This window comes from Nymphalis io, chromosome 6 (assembly GCF_905147045.1).
Source record: "Nymphalis io chromosome 6, ilAglIoxx1.1, whole genome shotgun sequence".
Lineage (NCBI taxonomy): Eukaryota > Metazoa > Arthropoda > Insecta > Lepidoptera > Nymphalidae > Nymphalis > Nymphalis io.
Window position 1 is genome coordinate 14,148,509 of NC_065893.1, and position 21,430 is coordinate 14,169,938.

The 21,430-nt window shown below is 37.1% G+C and overlaps 1 protein-coding gene across 4 annotated transcripts in view; it reads left to right on the top strand.

Annotated features, from left to right (window-relative positions):
• Positions 1 to 19,250, top strand: part of LOC126768857 (uncharacterized) — a 75,003-nt gene extending 55,753 nt beyond the window's left edge. Inside the window, exons 4-9 of one of the 4 annotated variants that reach the window (XR_007669278.1) lie at positions 8,830 to 8,939; positions 9,171 to 13,361; positions 13,835 to 13,922; positions 14,719 to 15,087; positions 15,674 to 15,916; positions 16,738 to 16,790. Coding sequence is in view for 3 of the 4 variants with exons in the window: in XM_050487211.1 (XP_050343168.1) it covers positions 8,830 to 8,939; positions 9,171 to 13,361; positions 13,835 to 13,922; positions 14,719 to 15,087; positions 16,366 to 16,582; positions 16,738 to 16,963 (5,201 nt within the window). In the remaining variant the exon portion in view is untranslated. The other 3 variants (XM_050487211.1, XM_050487212.1, XM_050487213.1) reach the window with 3 other exon arrangements.
• Positions 19,251 to 21,430: the final 2,180 nt, after the last annotated feature.

Here is a 21,430-nt window from a genome sequence, read left to right on the forward strand (position 1 = left end):
AAGTTGATCTGTTGTTGATCTGAATCTGCGAGTTTTATCTATACTGCACTATTACTGCAAATACATGGAAGGGAAACGGAAATTTGAAATATGTATATATATATATATATATATATATATATATATATATATATATTTATTTATTTAAGAGTGAGAATGACCCAGTGGTTAGAATACGTGAATCTTACGCGAAGATCGTAGTTCCAAATCTAAATATGCGGCTGAAATATCATGTGCTTAATCTGTGCTTATAATTCGTCGCGACGATGTTTATCAGTCAGTATATACAATTAAGAATGGCGATAAACAGTGACAATACAATTACCAGGTACAATACACTATTCAAAACATGTTTCCCGATAAGCTGTTTTACTGCGTCATAATGCTTACTTAATTATCTTAAAAGCTCGAGATAGAATATCTATTAAATATATTTAAAAAAGAACATCAATTTTATAATGTTGCTAAATTCTTTGTACATTTCGTATAAATGAACATTATACGAGTTCCATGCATCTAATATAGTAAATGATTCCATCGCATCACGAACAACGAATTATATTATAAATGTCAAATCGATTACATAATGCGCTAGAAAGCGCTCTTCAATCTTATTAACTCGAGTGTACATTACGTAACAGAGTCGAACAATGCCTTTCGAAGTACAGAACGATGCGTTGTTTGACTTTAGTTCGTACGTTATTATCCTCTTAGCGGACGGGCTGGCTTCGACGTTCCGGTGCAATCTCCGTACTCATCCCTCTTTCATCCAATTACATGAGTGTGAACCCAATGGGATTAGTACGGGATACGAGTGGTGCCTTCGATAGCACATCGTGTTATGCCTGTTACCGTTCCGTTTACAATATTATTGTTTTGTTTTCTATTACGGGTTTGTTTTATAATCCGACTTTAATTAAATGTAATTATTTTTATAACATGTCTGTAGTCTAATAAGGTTTTATTGTATTATATTTAAAAAATTTTTTGAAAAAGGATGAACTGAATGAATGTTTTTTGAATGATGAAAACGTATTTAATGACCATAGATTATCAAACAAGAAGAAAACAAAGACAAGCCATTTAGTAAAACAAAAAAAAAAACCTCCAAAAGTAACCTGGGAAACGTTCAAAGTTAAATTGCCATCTATTTTTAAGAGAGGCAACACTGAAAAGTGGTAGCCGAGAAGAGTTGTTCCTTGTAACAAAGAGGGTAGAGCGATCTCTTTGTTGTTAAGTGGCGGAGGGTGGGCGGCAGTGGCTTGAATAGGTGGGCAAGTACTACGTCATCCGTCCGGGTGTAACAACCTGCACTCCCGACACCCCGCACCCGCGACTACACCGCCCGTGTTTTTATTCACTTATGATAATGTCACTATATTGTCAGATCCATTTTAAATACTAACTTGACCCCTTACGGTATCCATATCTACTCTATGTATAAACGTATATGCCTTAATTATATAAAAAACTGTAGGTTAGTCAATTCGTTAATTAAAATTGTAAGTTGAAAAAGTATTAATAAATTATTATAACATAATAAAAGATGATATAATTTAAACGGCGTTGAAATAACATTTTGTTGATTTTAATTACGCACATATATATAATTAACTATATGTAATTAACGTACGTATATGATTTGATTGTTTCAACCAACTGAGTTTCTTGCCGGTTCTTCTCGGTATCATTAATCGGTGGTAGATTTATATTGAAAATAATATTTTAAAATATTAATAAAGAAACACTTAAAATATTTTATAACTCTTTTTTTTCTGCTTTTTTTCTAATTATTTTCAGTATGGTACAAGTTTTTTTAGTGTTAATATTATCTCTACATTCATACATCACTGTAATTTATTGGACTTTTATTTTTTTTTGTTTTGTTTTTCGTCCAGTTATTTGCAAACTGAAATGTTAATATATTACAAATTTATATTTATCTATATCTAAATTCTACATAACATATAATGACACCTGATATGCATTATATATTGTATTATTTATAGTTTTTGTTGTGTTTACGTGATATAGCCAGAAATCATGAGTTGGTGAGTTTTACGCGAAGTAAGATTAAATTAAACAAAGCTTCTCTCGGTTTCAGTTGGAATGATACTTTATGGCAACATAACAAATCTTAGATAATGAGTATTAAGATTTTATGAGCGAAGTCGCATGATACAGCAATTTTCGTGTGCAACTTGAGACAAATTTATTTACAATGAAATGTTTTTAAATTAAATGTATAATGTTTTGTTTATTAAAAAATATTTATTTACAGTTATCGATTTGCCTGTTCTCCTCACGAAAGAGAATACGAAACAACATGTTGGGTCTCATGTTGGTTATAGTTTTATATAAACAGACAGAAAATAGACACGAAAATTTTACGACAAACAAAAATAAATCTGACGCTAATAATCAATTCAGACTCCTTATACTCCTAATACTTTATGTAGGCAATTCCAATTTGTTCTGCCCACGACGTTCGTGTTTGAATTGTGCATAAACAATATTTTAATTATTTTATTATTTTAGGTAGCAGCAGTAGTAGTCTCATGTTAAAACATAATCGTTTTGCTTTTGGTAATGGCCCAGCAGCTGGAACATGAGAAACTTAACCGATTTTTGCGACTACGAACTCTGATAAACACCATTGAGTCTTCATGTTCATGTATCGTTTGTAATTGTGCCGCTTGTGTGTCCACCGACCCGTATTGTGACTTCGTCGTGTAATAACCTATAACGTTCGCTACAGGAGGAGAAGATCCTCTGCCCATATTTGGGTGATTTACGACCTATTTCTTTTGTTCTTTTTGTATAATGCGATCGTTAAATGTTATCCGTTAAAAACACCGAATGGCTTTCGCGTGTCGCAAGGACAGATAGATACTTTACGGTTTTCGTTTCCACTGCCTTGTTTGTCAACTGGCTAGCTTACATGTTCGCCGATGCCCAGTGGCTGAATATGTTTTTTCAGTCTTGGTACGTTAGTTAAAAAATTGGCAATGTTTCACTCGTATGTTTAATACGTCAGTTCTGTTCGTGACCTTTCGCCAATGGTATTAGATTGCTGTCGGACTAAGTAGGGAAGGAACATAGCTTGCTCCTATATTAGCTTGGCTTCTTTGTGATTAGCAGACATTGCCGAAAATTCTTGAATAAACATAGTATGCATAAACTTTTTATATGCATAGATCGTGAGGCGTCTCAGTGTGATACTAGGAATAATAAAAGCAGTTCCAATTGTATGATGTCGACGAGTTTGTAAAACGACCCGAACATTACCTCCGTTTTACTGAAACGCCGTGCTATTTAAATAGAGAGTGAGACGTAAATGCTAACTCGCAAAACCATTCATGAGACGTTAAAGAAAATATAAAACTAAAGAAAGTCAAAGACCTCGAAACGTAACGTGGTTTTTTTTTAATATTTCTGAATCCATTTAATTAATACGACATCCAACGACGCGAAAACGTTTTAACGTTATAATAATTATCGTTTTGTTTTGTAAAATATTATAATTAAACATTTCTAATAAGATAAGGACTGCGCAAATTAGTAGTGTTTATATCTAATGAATAATCTTTCTTTCTTGCCGAACGGCATATCGAAAATTTATCTTCTATTTTTCCGCGTGAAGCAGAGATAACCGGTAATTTATACAATGGTTCAACGTATCAAGTTTTTCGTGGAAACAATCACCGTATACATTGGCATACAAATTTAGTTAGAGATATCACTTAATCGTAATCTGATAGTATTATAATAAGATATTAAGAGTTACTCATCAGATAATTCTCTAATAATAAGCAATATAAGGTATAATAATAATAATAATGTCCTCCAGACCGATTTCGGTCACGGCGGCCAATCTCAAGAGAGATTAGCCAACTACGCAGGATATATTATAGTGTACAAGTGTGTGCGCAAACACAGGTGCACTCTCTATTCCCTTACTCTGTATACCTGTTTAAGAAGCTCATAATGTCATGATTGTTAAGCATAGTAATTAACGGCTTCACTTTGCGGCCGTTTTAGTTAATAACTGATTTCGCTCTCTCTTACATTTCTGATTTGACATTCGAAAGAAGAAGACACGGAACGGCATTGGTAAACTAATCACCCGCTAAATAACATTTATAAGTAAGGCCATAGATGTTTGAAATTAAATATGTTAATGAAATAGGTTTCACACCGATAAGAGCTAAACGTATAACCAATGCTATTTATCAGATAAAATGAAAGTTTTTGTGTTTATTAACAAGACCTGATTCCGTAATGTGTACATTTTTTTATAACATTGTTTTTTTTTTATCATAACGTCATAATCTTTGTACTATATCATGAAAGTCTGATAAAATAAAAACTACTAAGTCGAACACAGGATTATTATATAAGCCTAGCGTATAATATTTTTAAAGTTTTCTTTTAGTATTATTGCTTCCATTTACCCGTTTCGTTCTAAACGCCATTGGGTGCTGATGAGTGAAAATTAGCGTTCAATATGTGCATTGTGTGCCAGCTTAGTGTCCGTTAAGTGGTAATACTGTACGAGTATATTCTAGGCAACATTGTAATGACCAATATTGTAGGCGAATGAGATAATGAAGGAGATAAAAAATATATTTTATTTTTGTATTTGTTTTATTACTATGCTTTTTTTTCAGTATATACATATTTATTTATTCAAACTTATTTGTATTTTCTCAGTTTATTTCATATCATATATGCGGGCGATGCCGCGTCAATATGCTAGTTACTAACGCAGTTATTTCGATTCGTGTGCAGCGCGTTGCAATCTCAATTAAATTGTTTATCCAGTAATGCAAGGCAGAAAGGCAATTATGTGTCCGTTGATTCAGTATGCTGTGTGTCGGTATTTAATTAATGTTGACATTAAAAACTGAAAATTAATTGGTTGTAAACTATATATGTATGTTTGTAATAAGTCTTAATTTATTTTGGACAATGGTACTATATGAAATAGTAATCACTTCTTTTAATGTCTATTCGTCGTCAACCAAGGGATCTTGGACGTTTTGTCCCTTGTGCTTATAGAATCACAATTGTACACCATTCACTCCAAGACACAGCAATACGTATTATTGTTTGTCGGTAGAATAACAGAGAATGTGTGGTACCCAGACAAGCTAACGCGAAATCCTGGTATTTTTTTAAATATTTCTTTGCCCAACATTCTGTATTCTTGTTCACTATGGTGAAAGAAAAACAAAAGTCAACCGATGTCTGTCAAAGTTTGTACGTATAATACAGGCAAACTTGGAGACGTTTTTGCATCTGTGGTAATACTGTATAGTAACCAAAACCGAAATAAACCGGTTTGCGCTGGCTACCAGGCTCCTCACAAACACTCGCCTAAGCAGCAGTGTCATGCCATTTTGTTTATTATCATTTTCGTACTCGTTGATTAAACTAAAATTTTATCATTGTTGGTATTTGATAATATTTTTAATTTGAATTTAACCATCCTGAATTTAGTCCCATATCCCCTATAAATAGAACTAAATTCAGGATGGTTAAATTCAATAATAGTGAAAACTTACGTCGTAATGAAACAATGTCACAATGAATATGAACCCTATAATGACATTAGTGAAGGGATAATTTAATGTCATGATTGTAGCAAAAAGGATATATTTGTCTACAGGTTGATGAACAGTGAATTATAATTATCATTAAAATAAAATATTTATTGGATGAAAGCGAGGTTAAACATTACTTATAAAGTGTATAATTTTAAGTACCTAGTTATAAAAAAAAACGTATTCGTTTATTTATCTGCTGACCGTTCACTACTACAAACGAAAAAACGTTTGAAAGCTTATGTGACTGTACTTTTGTTTGTTTGATCGTTCGATGATCGAATCATCGGCCTAGCGGCTAGTAGCCGGCGATCTATGAAAAATTGAATAATCAAATTTGATTCATCTCTCTTGCGTTATAGTAATGATATATAGTTATTTAAATAACGGAAGTACTATTTGTATATTTTTAGATGATGTATTAAATATTGTAAGCTATAATGAAGACACTAAAAAGGTTTAATATTTAAATAAATTTATAAACAATTAGACGTTTTACTAAGTTATATTTTTATATATTTCGCCAACCAGCGCTAGTTGTAATAAGAATATTTCGCTAATGTCACGAATGATAGACGGGCAAGATAATTGGACAGCTCTACCGCAGTACTGCGAGACGTAATAAAAAGTTTATTTAATTTTAGGTAATCATGTCTCGCTTTACTGACAGCGTAGTTGATTTTTCCTTTAGATTTACAGTGAGTTTTATTTTAATAGTTAGTAAAATTTAAAAAGTTTTTATATTATTTATATGCTGTATTTAATATTTTTTATTACATATTGTGCATAATCATTATACAAAAAGGGCTATTTAATTAAATAGTACAAACCAAATTGTAAAAATTGTAAAAAAAATATATATAAATAAATAATTTGATTAACATGTTGTTCTAGATATCTACAGTAGTATTACATAGTTGCGCTCATCGTCATTAAACTCTTCAAAAAACCGATTGATCTCATGTGTCATCTCTTTTATGCGTAACATTGGCAGAGTGTTTTGCGTTCAAACAGCATAAATACACGTCAGAAAAAGAGAAAAAATAATAATTAAGAAACTGTTAGTATGAGATTTCAACATTATCAGCTGTTTTATTCTAATTTTCTTTAATGCATATTATAAATTAAACGTTAATGATTTTTATAATCATTAGAAACTATACAAGGTCGGTTATAATAAACACGTTTAAAGAGAAAGCCTTCCCCTGTACCGTGACATAAATAGACTATTATGTGTTTCATGAAACTTGTAGACTAACTATTTATTCAAGTCAAGTGAGCAAGTTTTTATTGCATTTTTATACAAGGGAACATTGCTTCAAGTGGCCCACTCGGTTCCTTTCTCTGAGTTTTTTCCTTTTATGTTATAGGCACGATATTGTGTCACTAGCTCTGAAAGGCACTAAGAGTCATTCTATTACGTTAACCCGTTTTGTATAAACGCGTATGATGCACGAAGGGAATCCCTTTGTTATATATAATTACTTTATGCTACAGACTGTTGATCTTAATAGTAGTATTGAGTGCTATAATATTGAAATTACATTAGTTTATAATTATAAAAGTTTTAAATGATATCGTGGTATATCATAAAATATTCCAGGAAAGATTATATCCGATAACGTAAGACGTAATACCCTCTCAAAGTCTTAAAATCGCTTATAATAAAAGGATCTTACGAACCATAAAAATATGCAAAAGAATGTTACGTAAAGTATCGTTAAATTGCTACTACCGTACATTAAAAAGCATAGCCGAAGCCGAAAGGAGATTACCGTTCGGAGTGGACAAATCGGGAAGTATACAGGGCGAGCCGCAGGATTGCGTAATTACCGTAAAGGAAGTGGGCCGTTTAGGCAAACAAAAACGTCGGCGACTCGATCAGCGGCGGAACAAAGGCGGGCGTAATTTGAAACAATCGGCAGTGGTGCAGGGCGGCGTGGGCGCGCACCCCGTCGACTATTGATCTGACTCGCGCCACCCAACACCCTGCACCCTGGCGCCTCGGCGACCACCCCCCGCCCCCGAGCTCCGCATACAACTCGTATTTTAATTGCAAATCTGCCAGATAATGCGCAAATAGATAACGCCATTATACTCTGCTCGCTTATTATTTAGCGCTATCGAATTACGATTCCTTTTAACTTTTCTTATTGATTGTATCGTCTCGTCGTTTATGGGGAGCTGAATTGTTTCAAATGTAAGCTTAGTCTACATTTTTAAAACGTTTAAACTTTGGCTAATAATAATTAAGTATTTAATAGTGTTTTTATTACTCGATTAAAAATCCGAAAATATATTTTTTTAATTTGAGAAGTTTTAATTTTTAATTTGAATATATTATAATGACGTAACATTGTTATTATAATACAGATAAAGTTTTCAATTCTTCTCATATTTCTTCTAAATAAATACAAATGAGAGAGAGAGAGAGAGAGTTATTCGTAAAACAATTGCTTTGTAATGTATTTACTTGCTTCGAAAGCTTTTGTCGATTAGAGCCACAGCGTTATTTTATTGAAGGGTTACGTCATAATGGCGAATTTTCACTGCGGCTGCGGTATTACACGCCCTCTGAGGTCTTTATGAAGCTGTTAATTAGTCAATGTTGTTGTTTTAGAGTATTTACCGTCGGTATGACTGAATTGTTATAATCTACTTAACACTAATAAATGTTTTGTACAAATCTCAAAAGTTTATTATATATCTGCTATGTAAAAATGAGCGCAAGTTAATTAATAAACGTTTAGTATAATTACCGGCTGGTATTTCACAAAATACCAAACTATGCTGACAATCAACAACGTAACGTCACGAAAATACATTAACATAACAATTTAAAATGTCATTAAGTTGAACCGAAACTGTTATTATATTCCGTGCAATTTACTCGAGTACAATGTTAAAGATATTATCTCCATTATGTATATTAAGGCGGTGTTTACTGAAATGCGTCATTTAATAAGAAGGACAAACTTATCATCAAAAGTCTTGCATTGTCTGAATCTGTTGGGACGTCTAGAGAACAGTTTAAAGTCATACGGTCGCTCGCCTTTCGACCTTTCTCTGTGCTCTGTTCAATAGTTTCTGTGAAAAGATTAAACATTATGAGAGTATTTCTTTTACGGGCTTAGATTTTTCTATGCCAAATATATCTTTTAATTAATCGTTTTACAATAGAACAAGTTCATTTCATTAAAAACTCTTTTGTGTTCTTTTTCAGGGGCAGCATCAGAAACTAAGAAGAAAATGAAGAAGCGTCCCGGATACGTGCCGACTATGAGCGTTTCGCAAATGATGGTGCAAAGGGATAGACCCCTCAATGAGTTCAAGGTACATGTTCATTACGTATTCATAGCCGCGATAAGACTTGAACTCTTGCCAAGAACTTGCCGTGCAGACATTTTTTATTACCTATATCGGTTGCAAATACGAATATCCATAATTCTGTGATTATATTATTTTCAACGTATGATATGGAGCTTTATAATAGATCTGCTTTTAATAGTTTTTTTTTAAAGAAACATACATATTTACTTATATCATTTATTTTTAATTTTTCAGCCTGATGTCGACCAAAAGAGGACGGCGTCTCCAGGAGCTATGACACAACGATCTAGTAATATGCAACATTGTTTACCGTATCCGCAACAGAATATGTCAAATGTAGTACAAGAAGATATAAAACAAGAAACACTTGTGCAAAGAAGCTCACACTATCTTACAGTTAGTAGTGGTTGGATAACTCAGCATCCAGAGAACATTGAATCTGGGCAGAAACACAACCAACAAATGCCAGGTCCATTGAGTAACCCTCTTAATATGGGTCTCCCAGTTCTTGGAACGAACGGACAAGTCATAGGTGTAAATACTGCTTATAATAAGCATTCTTCAAATGCAAAAAATACATCAAACCTCACGCCGCACGTAACGGAACAAGAGCATAAAGAAGAAGAGACTGATATGCAGACTAATAAACAAACACCTAAAGAAGAAGAATCACAAATATTCTGTGGCTTAAACCAACCTCTCACACCAGAGGTTATGCAAAAGATAAACGAACAGCAGCAAATATTCATTCAAAGAAACCAGAAGCAGATTGAGGTTATGAAGGGATATAAAACGCAGATTTCAGATAGTTTAAATCAGAGCAAGCCGCCGATGCAAAGCCAATATGTTCAGCAAGGACAATTAGTAATACAAAACGGAACCGTCGTTAAAACTAACTCTGCGAAAACACCTCCATGGCAAGTTAAAAGAAACGACTCGAATACTCCTAATTCTATACCATGCCCGAGCCCAAAGTTACAAAAAGTTGAAAATTTGGATTACGATGAGAACAATATGAATTCAATGGATGAATCATCATCCTCTGCAGGTTCTTACTCCGGTAATGAACAAATCTTAAATCCAGTTATGTGCTCGCGTGTTCCGCCATTACCGCAACACTATAATATGATGGGCCAACAATGGCCAAACGTTGAACTTAAGAAGAGATCTAAGAGTAACAACAAAACACCTAAGAAAAAGTCCATACCAAACGATAAACCAATGATGTTTGGTAATAATGGTATCAGACAAATACAAGATCCGAAGGGAAAATCTTGTGATGACGGGACGAGAAACGCAGTTCCATCGTTTATGGACGATCCCAGTGGATACTTAGCACAACAAACAGTTTTGTTAAATAACACAATTTCGAGACAAGTGGGCATTAACACACGATACAATGTTAATCATTTTGAAAATACTGGCAGTACGTTTAATTCAACGAATCAAGGTGATAAAATTTGTAAACCCATGAGTAGGTCCGGTGAGCCCATGAATGTTTTTCGAAATAATATTGTACCAAATTCTTCACCATCACCAAACAATACTCCTGATAGTAGTCTCGTTCCGGAAAAAAGTATTGAAAACACAGTTCCACCTTGCTGTAAGGGTTGCAACGTTTCATACAAAGGGAACTGCTCAGATACATCAGATACAAGAACGAAATTTTTAAATAAACAGCATAATGTTTATGGTATAGAACTGGAAAGTGGCGTAGCTACATCGAGTCCGAAACATGGATTCGACGATAATCCAGTAACATCTTCGACATACATTGAGCGCAATCTTATGTTGAATGATAACTGCGGGCCGATTCAAGCCGGCGTCGTGAGCACTAGTAATGTGTCTCCTAACGATACATTACAGCCGCCCGAACCTTCGCCGACTTTATCTACTAGCTCTCGGAATACGGACACTCCTCACAGTAGCGGTGGTAATTCTCAATTGCAGAATAATTGCACATTCCCCGTACCGAGCCCAGCCTATTCTAATCCAAGTTCGAGTAGGGATAACTTTAGTAGTAATCCCTCCACACCCGGCAGTAGTCAAACATATCCATACAGTTCGCCCGGGCCGCCCGTTAGTCAGGCTATATCTGGCAATCAAGTGATGCATTTCATATCAAATCATAATGTTAATAAAAATCTCATGGAAGTGGATAACATATCAATGGTGGGAGTCAAACCGGGGTTGAGAAATCAGCAAGAGTTGTTTAGGTTAGAATCCAAGAAGAGAATAGAGAATACAATGCCTGGATACTGTCCGCCGCCACATTTGGGGGGAGGTCCAGCTCATTCTCTGATACAGGCCTGTTATATACAGACATTTGTAACAACAATGGCGAGTGGATTTTCCGTTACTCGAGATACTGTAACATCTGTTCTAGCAGGCAAAGCCAATACTGCAACTACGTCTATTAATGCATCACAAGCTAATTTTGTTAGACCTCCCCCGCCGCCCAGTGTGAATATGGCCACGACATACGCTATACCGAACAATCAACCAGATCCATTCTTAAATTCTGTTAATCTACCGACCAGTTATCCGTTACACATCGCCGGCACGACCGCCCAGAACATGATAACGAAGTCTCCTCTGGAAATGGTTCAGAACGTTATTAGTAGTCTGCCATCGAAGCCGGAAACGAGCAACGCACAACCGACATCGATCATTCAAAGAAGATCCTGTTCGAATACTCCCGGACAAATATTAATATCTTCGACTGGGCAAATAATCGTTTCCAATAATCAAATGCCGCCGCCTCCTCCTAAGAATACTACAGCACTGTCACCGATAGGGTCAAATGCGGTGACCAATGTAACCACGTCGGTGACTCAAGTCGTTCCCGCTGTCGGAGGAGTACAACCAATGGTAAATCAACCAACGGTAGTGGTGAATACACTGCAGACGCCATTCGTCATTCAGCCTCCCATGATGACTGTTGAGGGCCAAGTTGTACAACAAAACACCGTGCTTCCGCAAATAGTAACCGGAGGAATAGTTTCTGGGCAGCAAACTACCGATAATTCGAGACAGATCGAAGTTAAGAATGGCCAGGGTTTCGTTCAAGGCGTCGCTATGCTGTCACCAGAGAGTCTAAAGAAGAGAAGTAAGAAAAAGAAGAATCAGACCCCCAACATTACAAACGTATTGCAAATTGCAGCTCCACAACAGAATCCGAACAGCCTCATGGTGCATCACTCTTCACCCCAGCATAATTCTAGTCCGCAATTTTCACCTCGTGGATTTCAGTTGTCGCCTACAAACAACATATCACCTACGCCGATGTTGCAAGCGCTCACCATAGTCCCGGGTAAGTCGGGCACGCCAGCGCATATAGTGATGAACGGCCAAGGGAACACAAATAACTTCGGATCACAACAAATTATAGCTAACACATCACCATCACAACAAATCAATTTGCTGCAGCCCGTGAACCTAATTAACAATGCGAGCAATGTCATGTCGAACTTCCCAGCGTTTCAACAATTCATTTTGCCGAATCTCGGTGGAATGGTCATGACCGCGGATGGAACGGCCATTATCCAAGATAATTCTACGGGAATGCCGATGCAGTTACAATTACAGACCGTTAACGGTCAAAACGTTTTGACGCCGGTCCAAAATTCTGGCCTGTTCACCGCCGGTGCCAATAGCGGCGTAGTGATCAGAGCTCAAAACCAACAGGGTAAGATTATACAATCACAGCACAGCCCCGGTGCTCAATTTCTGTCTCCGAACAGTCAAGTCATGGTGAACAGTCCGAACTTTAACGGTCAACTGAGTCCACTGCTCGCCAATCTGAGCCCTACGAACGTCACATTCAATACGAGTCCACAGATGAGGTCGGGAAACGTCCAGACTCAGGAGTTCATACAGACCAATCAACTCGGGCAGACGCTGATGGTTCCGCTGTCCCCCAAACAAGTTCCCATATCCGCGACGGGCAACCGGACAAACTCGACGTTCGTTCAGAACACGACCATCGTGCAGCAGCAGACGACGCTCGTGTCGAACTCCCACAACGCGCAGATGTCGTCGATGAACCTCCAGGGGGGAAACTCGAGACTGAGTATAGATCCCAACGTTCTACTCAATCAGAAGTCGATAACGAATCAGAAGAGGTTCAGCCAGACGGTCGGGGAGGGCGCCGCCGTGGAGTTCAAAGACGACAAGAGCCTGGGGCCCTTCGAGCCGCCGGCGAAGGACGACAAGGCCGACGGCGCGGGCGGCGTGCGCCACTCCGTGTCGACGCAGACGCTGGGCCAGCGCGGCGGGAAGTCCCCCAGCGCGGCGGCCGGCTCGCCGCCCGACACCACGACGCTCAGCCCGCTGGGCGCGCTGGACGCCGGCAGCCCGCGCCTGTACGCCGCGCCCTACGCCGACACCACCACCTCGCCCGAGCCCGCCGACGGACACGCCTCGGTACCCGGCCCGCCCGCTGTAGCCTGCTCCGATCGACAAGGGGGAGAGACGAGCGGCGGTGGTGACCGCTCGCCGACGAGTGGCCCGTTCCCGTCCTCCTAAATATATTATTAAAAGAACACTGTTTCTAGTCCCGTTGTACTATGAACTACTAAAAGTTCTCGATCATTTATTTATAAAGTTCCGATAGCAAATTTGCCGACATTTAAAACGAAAGTGTCGTTTTCATCGATCCCTAGTAAATGTCGACCAATGTTATAATATCAATCCAAATTCGTTTCATTGTCTCCACTCATGTGATTGGAACAGGCTATAAGTGTTCAAATGATATATTTTAGTATTTTGCAAATGACAGTATTACATGTTACAATAAAAAAATTCTCGTTTGATAAATTGAACGATGTAAGTGGTCATCGTCAGCCGTACCCTCCCGAGACAAATGCTTACTAACGTATATACGTGCGGGTGTGCAGGCCATGGTGCAGTGCGTGTCGAGCAGCGAGCAGGACATGGCGGAGGCGCGCGAGCGCTGGGCCGAGCGCCCCGACGCCGACTCGCACCGTGAGTACTTGGCGGGCTGGGGGCGCTCCCTCGAGCGTTGCACCGCCTAGGCCTCCTGGCTAGATTAGATTATCAGATCAGCTCGATCGTGCTTCATCATTACTATTTCTGTAAACCTATTCCAATCATTCTATATATAGCAAAGTTTCAAAATGATACGACAATAAATTATAAGTACGTTAAATTTCAATTTCCAATTCATTATCAAATTCCAAGATTTGTTTACATAGTAACGTTGTTACTTGTATGAAAGTAAAACGAATATAAAGTGTACAAATAGCGATTTAAAGTCGTTCGTTTTGATTTGAATAATTGAAATCTCAATACTTGTAAGATATATAAGTCTCTGGCGGTATGCATGGAATTTATACTTGAAAATATTTTTAGATGTTCTCAAAAGATTAATTTTAATTGTAAAATATGTTAGAAAATGTGCTGCCCGAAACTCGCGTTCCGCTGAGATTCATTATTATACATTACACTACTACGGGACAATCATCGTGAAATCAGGTTTTATTTTAATACCAACACCCAATGGTAAGTGGTCATCTCCACACTGGTTCACCCATAGACACTGGTATTATAAGAAGAAGTGTATATAATTCTTATTTCGTCAACCGCCGCCTAACATGGGTCTAAGATGTTGTCTCTTTTGTCTTTAATTACACTAGCTTACAATTTACTTTTCAAACCGGAACACAATATAAATTGCTATTTATATAATAACTGATTATTGGGTGGTAGTCGTACGGGTTGTAACGGTATAGCAATTAATTTTATCCATCTACGTTTTCAGATATGATATCAAACATACAATTGATGCGACTTAATCGCGCTCACAATCCGGTCGAGTCGAGCGAAATGCAATACAATCAAAACATGAACTCATCCGGTAACAGCCAACACGTTTTACCGATGACGTCGAGTCTTTATGATCGACCTCAAAGCTATAAGAGAAAAAATGACTTCGGCGACGGTTCCTCGTACAGGAATGACAAAATTATGAGAACTAATTACGGGATGGTGCACGGCTTGCAAAAAGATTATGACACAATGGCCGTCAATCAAGATAAACAGCAAGGGAGACGTTTTTCTCCTTCAGGGAGCAACTCTGAAAGTTCCAACGTTCAGAAAGTCTTTGATAGACATTTAGGTTCCGGGGACGGTGAGTATACACCTTTCGTCTAACTTTGTCTAAGACGCTTTAACTCTTTGCTGCTTATCCAATTGCAAATAAATGTGGGAACGCTATTCATCGGCTTATCTGATACTTTACACACTTTCACGACTTAATTTTACGCGATTTGAATGTAAAAAATAAAATAAAAAAATAAAATACAGTTGTCTCTATTAAATTGAGCAAATAATTCTTGTTCCCTTATTCCATTCTAAATTTTGCTTAAATCTACTAATATGTACAGAAACCACCTCACGCTTTAGTCACAGCTAACAAAATTCAAAATTGATAATGTAATGTTGTGTCTTGTATTGGTATTCGATTGTCGTTCGCCAGCGATCACACAAAATTTAATATGAGCGTTTAGCTGCGTTTCCACCGATGGAAAATTGGCAATTTTTGTGTTTTAAACATGCAGTGGTAAAACAAAAGATTTTTTTACTTGTTGGTAATATTCTGAACAATTGCAAAAGTTTTAAACGCAGAAATAGTCACTAATTTTAGTGGAAACGCACCATTAGATTATTCTATCACCGGAGACGGTTCTACTGATGTGTATTGTGGTATATTTCAGCTTCTACGTAATGCGATATATTGGTCATTGGTTTTCTTTTGGTTGGGTTAATACAAGATACAGCTGTTAATAAAGGGTGTACTGGAAACTAATCAGAACGCGATGTGCGGCGTTCGACCGCTCTCACGATGGCTTTCTGTCGCTTTCCATTGCACCATTCCCGAAGTAACAAAATTGGCTCACACATTGGGACTCCATTACTAACGCATCATTGTAAAGCCATCATTCTATCTGTTCATCGTTGTAAGTAAAGCACATTTTCATATTACTGTAACCTTCTGTTGGACGAGGGAATTAATACTTTACTAAATATATGTCACTCATTAATCGTAAGTTTGAAATTCACCCAATCTTTAGACCGGATTCGACCCATTTTCTTTTCTACATTTTACTTACATTTAAAGTTCAATCATTTGCTCGACAAAATTTTGTACCAAGGAAGTATTTTTCCCTCGGTCACACTTCTATCGTCCAAGATTGCATACCACAGATCACTTGTGAAAACACCGGTTTCGCGAGGTACTCCTTCTAATCACACCCCCGGCAATCGAGCTTATATTAAAACGTTATCGCTCCTCGCTTGTGCAATACTTTCATACCAAACGACTCGTCGACGTCTAATCGCCGCGAGCCCCGCTAGTCACTCGGAGCGACGTCCGTCGCGCGGGGCTGTAAGCTGTGGTCGCCCGTAGATGCGGAGCGCGCGCGGCGGTTCGCCGTGGGGGACGTGGTGTGGGGCCCCGTGCGCGGGCACGCGTCGTGGCCCGGCGCGCTGACGGCGCGCGGCGCGGGCGGCGCGTGGCGCGTGCGCTGGTTCGGGCGCGGCGCGGGCGCGGCCGACGCGCGCAGCCTGCTCACGCTGAGCGAGGGGCTGGAGGCGCACCACGCCGCGCGCACCCGCCACCGGAAGTGAGCCGACCGCCTCTCTGCTCTATTAACCCAACCCAAAGTCAATCCGTGCTCGCTCGGTTCGATCGTTTCCCGTGCTCGGACCCGTCTCGCCGGCGTTCGCCTCGGAGATCGACCGAACCGTCGCCTTATGAGATATCGTTCTTTCCGAGCAGGAGCAGAAAACTGAACACCCTCCTCGAGAACGCGATACAGGAGGCGATGGCGGAGTTGGATAAGAAGTCCGAGCGGAGGCGAGCTTCGAGCGCGGACCGGGCCGAGGTGCCGTCGGGGGAGATCGCCGAGACGCCGAGGCGCAGCGGGGCCCACGGCAAGGCGAGGAGCAAGCACAGGAGGGCCCCGGCGAAGCTCGACTCCGCGCGCCTGCGGAGCTCTCGATGACGGACTCCGGTCGACCGAGGAAGTTCCGGAGGAGCCCATCAGTAGCCACGGAGATTTTAAACGATTAGTGTCGGACATTAAAGTTTTCTTACGTCAATAAAATAGTATATAATAAATATGATATCTTTCAACATATAAAATACAGTAAGAAGTTTTAAAATACATAAATCTTAATAAAGTTTCGTACGATTAAATAAGGCTATCGTTTTTGAGTCGTGTACTGAAGGAAGGTCCTTTACTACGTGATCGACTCCGATTATTAAACAATAGATTTTTCTTATTACTAAATAGGGACATATTTATCTAGCTTATACAAATAAATATAAATGTCAGTAGCAGAATTTTTATTCCCGGAAATATTTCTCCGACAGTCAACACTCGGAGCGAAACAGTCCAGAGTAACGAGTCTATGTAAATATTTAAGATTTCGGTGTTTTAAAAAATAAATAAAAAATAATAATAATAATTGATAGAAATTTTAGCAGCTAGATATAGACGTGATTTAATCACTCATATACTTATTAGGTTAAGGTGATGAACTTTACGAGTTGAACATCAGTCATCGGTGACAGGATGAAGAGATTGTCTATACATTACGCATAAATGAAAGTTGAATTCATTTCGTGACAAACGTGCCCTCACATAGTGACGGATGTTTCTCAATATGTAAAAATATTCGGCGATTTAAATATTGTTAACCGCCTCTCTGGATACTGATTGTCGATTCGTAATGGTATGCCGTCCTTTTCTCTCTCGGTGTGTATGAAAGAAATGTCGGTTACGTTTTATATCGAATGGATGCCAGTGTCGAGAGAGGCGGTGCTCTATCAGCCCCGTACCCGCAACGAGGGTACTTTAGGGTATTTTATCACAATTTTCATCGACATTTTGTACAATGTTAGTAACATGTAAATTAAATAAGAGTGTGCTATATATATTGTGTACATTTTTATGTTTTGTTAGAAAATAAAAACATGATTTCTAGTCAAAATATTGAGCATATTAAAATGTAGATAACGCGGATGAGATAATTGACAATAAACGGGCCTCAAGAGCTACTTTTTACATTAATAAATGCAGTATTTATTTACTTTCGGACAGTATAATTGTTTGCTATAATGTTTAAAGTACTTTTGTTAATATAAAAGACTATAGTTTTTAAGGTTGATGCTGCTAGAACTGTCGATACGATGGCAACACTACGGTTCGAGTTCATATAGAACAGTGCGCATATCATTCGTACTTGTTTGAGAGTGTTTATAAGTGTTGCTATGTCAAAGTCAATGCAATGTCGGATCGGATTGTAGTGATGACTGCATTTTAACCGACTCACAAAGGAGATGATGACTATAAGTCTTAAATGAAATATTTTTATCAGCGATATTTAATAATTTGAATAAAGACATTTCATTTGAGTATAATTAAATCTCAATTTAATATATTTTGAAGTAGATTATAGTTTTTTTTTTTTTGTTAAAAAGTTATTATTTTAACACATTTTATACATACGATACTAAATATAATATTTATACCAATAATTAAGGCCTATACGCGTTGTTAGTAGATATAGTTTCCATGACATTTTAAAATGTATCAAACATTAGGCCATAAATGTCATCGAATGAGAACAAAATTTTTTATTATTGATTGTGATAAATATATTTGAATATCGACTTTAAACGTACATTCGAGATTTGAATATATACCGTAAGCTGATATTAAACGATCATCACACGACTGTACCTCGAGAAATTTAACAATTCCTCACTAAAAGTGTCGCTATATAAATTAAGTTACGTTCTTCGGTACAAGGGAGTCTTTAATTTAAAACATTTCTAAAATGCTTTTTAATCACAATAAATAATATTATATAGATAATAAAAATTAAATGTTTCTTTCTAAAAAAATCGTAGCTAGATTGATTAGATCATGTCACGCATGAATAATTTTTTTTTTAAATAGATAATTTGTTGTCAACGGTCGTTGTTAGATGATATTTACTTGTAAAATTAATTTATAATGTATCGAGCTCGACGACGGCTTGCTGTTTTTATTTACATGTAACTTAGATTCCACTTACGACATGACTAGTTGTTATATTGTTTATTGAAATCGTAATAACACTCCGATGAGGTATTATGTACATATTATTCTAACTGTAGTTATGTATAGTATTGTATTTCAATGAAATTAATGTTTTATAGACTAATAACTGTACAACATAAGATTATTTATTTGTTTTTATGTGTACATATTTTTTTTTTCAATAAAATGTACCTGTTTTTAATTTATGATTTGATTTTTTATTCCACTATTTTTAATCTGTTTAATAGAGGAGTACCACAGATGAAATATGCTAAAATAGTTATTGAGCGGTTCTTAGATTTTATAGTAGTGTGTGTATGTTTGTGAAATGTCTTATTGGCCTATTAGGTGGCTACTAAATTCGCGTTCGATTTTCGGGATTTTTATTCCAATAAATTCTCAGTTGCCGCCTGGAACTAGGAAGTGTCATATCGAACTATGACAGTGAGACACAACGCTCAACACGATTTGTACGTGACAACTATTATATAGGAGTAGCAGTTTGTTAGCCTTTTATGTTCTAAATATTACGCTTTATGTATAGATGACACTGTTTATTCTCCTAATTCCCAACACCGTTCTGAAGAACTACTATGTATACGTACGGTATACGTCGTTGATCTAGACGCTCTTAACAAGCACAGTTTAGCGTTATGTACAAAAATGTTGTAATCTGGGTATTTCTTCCAATAAAAAATTTAATTACTCGTTTTTATTCAAAGAGTAAAACTAAAAATGCGCAAGTGCAATTAATTGTCTGATCGGGCGCGCTTGTGATATTTTGTTATTGACTGTAATTGAATGTTTGAACTGTTATCGTTACATGATCGAGCCAAAAAGTCACTGTGCTATGCTGGCTTTCTTTTTTTCAGTTTACCCGCCACGCAATGACGTCAGGAGGCCCATGTCAAAGATTGTGTTAATCATTCGACATTAATCAGCAACGAATGAATACACCCATGCTTTGCTCTCTGCTAGGTTCGTCGAATTTCCTGTGTTTGTATCAATTAAAATCAGATCGATCCATTGTTATTTTGAATGTGTACTAACCGATTACAGATCAAAAAACTATAAACTAATAAACTCTGCTGTTATTTCGTCTACCTAAGTATGATTATTGAGGAAAACAGGCAAGCATCCTGCGGTGTCATGGACTATTTTACCTTCAGCGGAAATGTACATAATTATATATTATTAACGGAACTTTTCCGCACAAATTTTATTTTTAATTGATGTATTTTAATTTTTTATCAAAAGACATTTCTTTTCCACTCCTTTATTTCAAGCACTTAATTTACCAACTATATTGAAAATATTAGATATTATAAAAGGAATTAGAACATTCGGCCGCTAATAGTTTACACGTAACTTACGAATGAGATCAAGAAGTGTTGTCTTTTGACACTGTTGTATATTCTAAAAAAAAATGTTATTCCATCGCCGTTATGACAAATGAATAATTACGTGCAAAGAACAGAAAATAGTTTATTAATTTAATAACAAAAATAAAGTAGGGAACTTTTATATATTGTATGTGTATGTTTTTGTGTATTGTGAATTATTTTAACTTGTCAAATGTTCGCTGAGTCTGAATGGCACTGCAGAACGTTAATTTCTATATTCTTCAACCGATTGCCGTGACAAGTGCTAAAAATACAAAGGATGACAACATTTGGTAAGTATTCCTATTATATTTACTTACCTTACTTATAAACACAGTTTAGTTGTTGATTAATATAACAATGCTGTTGGTTTTTATTTCGAATGTCGAAACAATAATAATAAATTAAAAGATGAAATAACAAGAAATTGGCATCTACAAAAAGTTACTATAGTACCGATAGTTCTTTCTACTACAGGCGTTATCCCACAGCAACTTCACCAGTCACTTAAAGCTCTTGACTTACCTCCACATACGTTTATTTAATTACAAAAAGCTGCAATATTAAACACGTGTAGGATAGTAAGAAAATTTATGCAGACAAAGATCACATTACATTGCCAAACGCACAGACTATTTTCAAAATTTTCAATTCGGACCCAGATGATGTTCACTTAACTTTAGTCCGTGATCATTAATTTACCGGTATATACTGAGATTTGCAAAATTAAACAACAAAATAATAATAATATTCCGGGACATTATTTACACACGGCCATCTGATCCCAAACTAAGCAGAGCTATGGAAACCAGACAAAAGATATACTACTTTTCTTTCCTTTTTAAATACATACTTATATAGTTAATTATCATTAGGACTCAGGACAAACAGGCATGTTCATGCACAAAAATGTTTGTCCTTTGGGTAGGAATCGAACCCACAACCTTCGGCGTGAAAGGCAAGTATCTACCGACCACTCTAACCGGCCAATAACGACGAC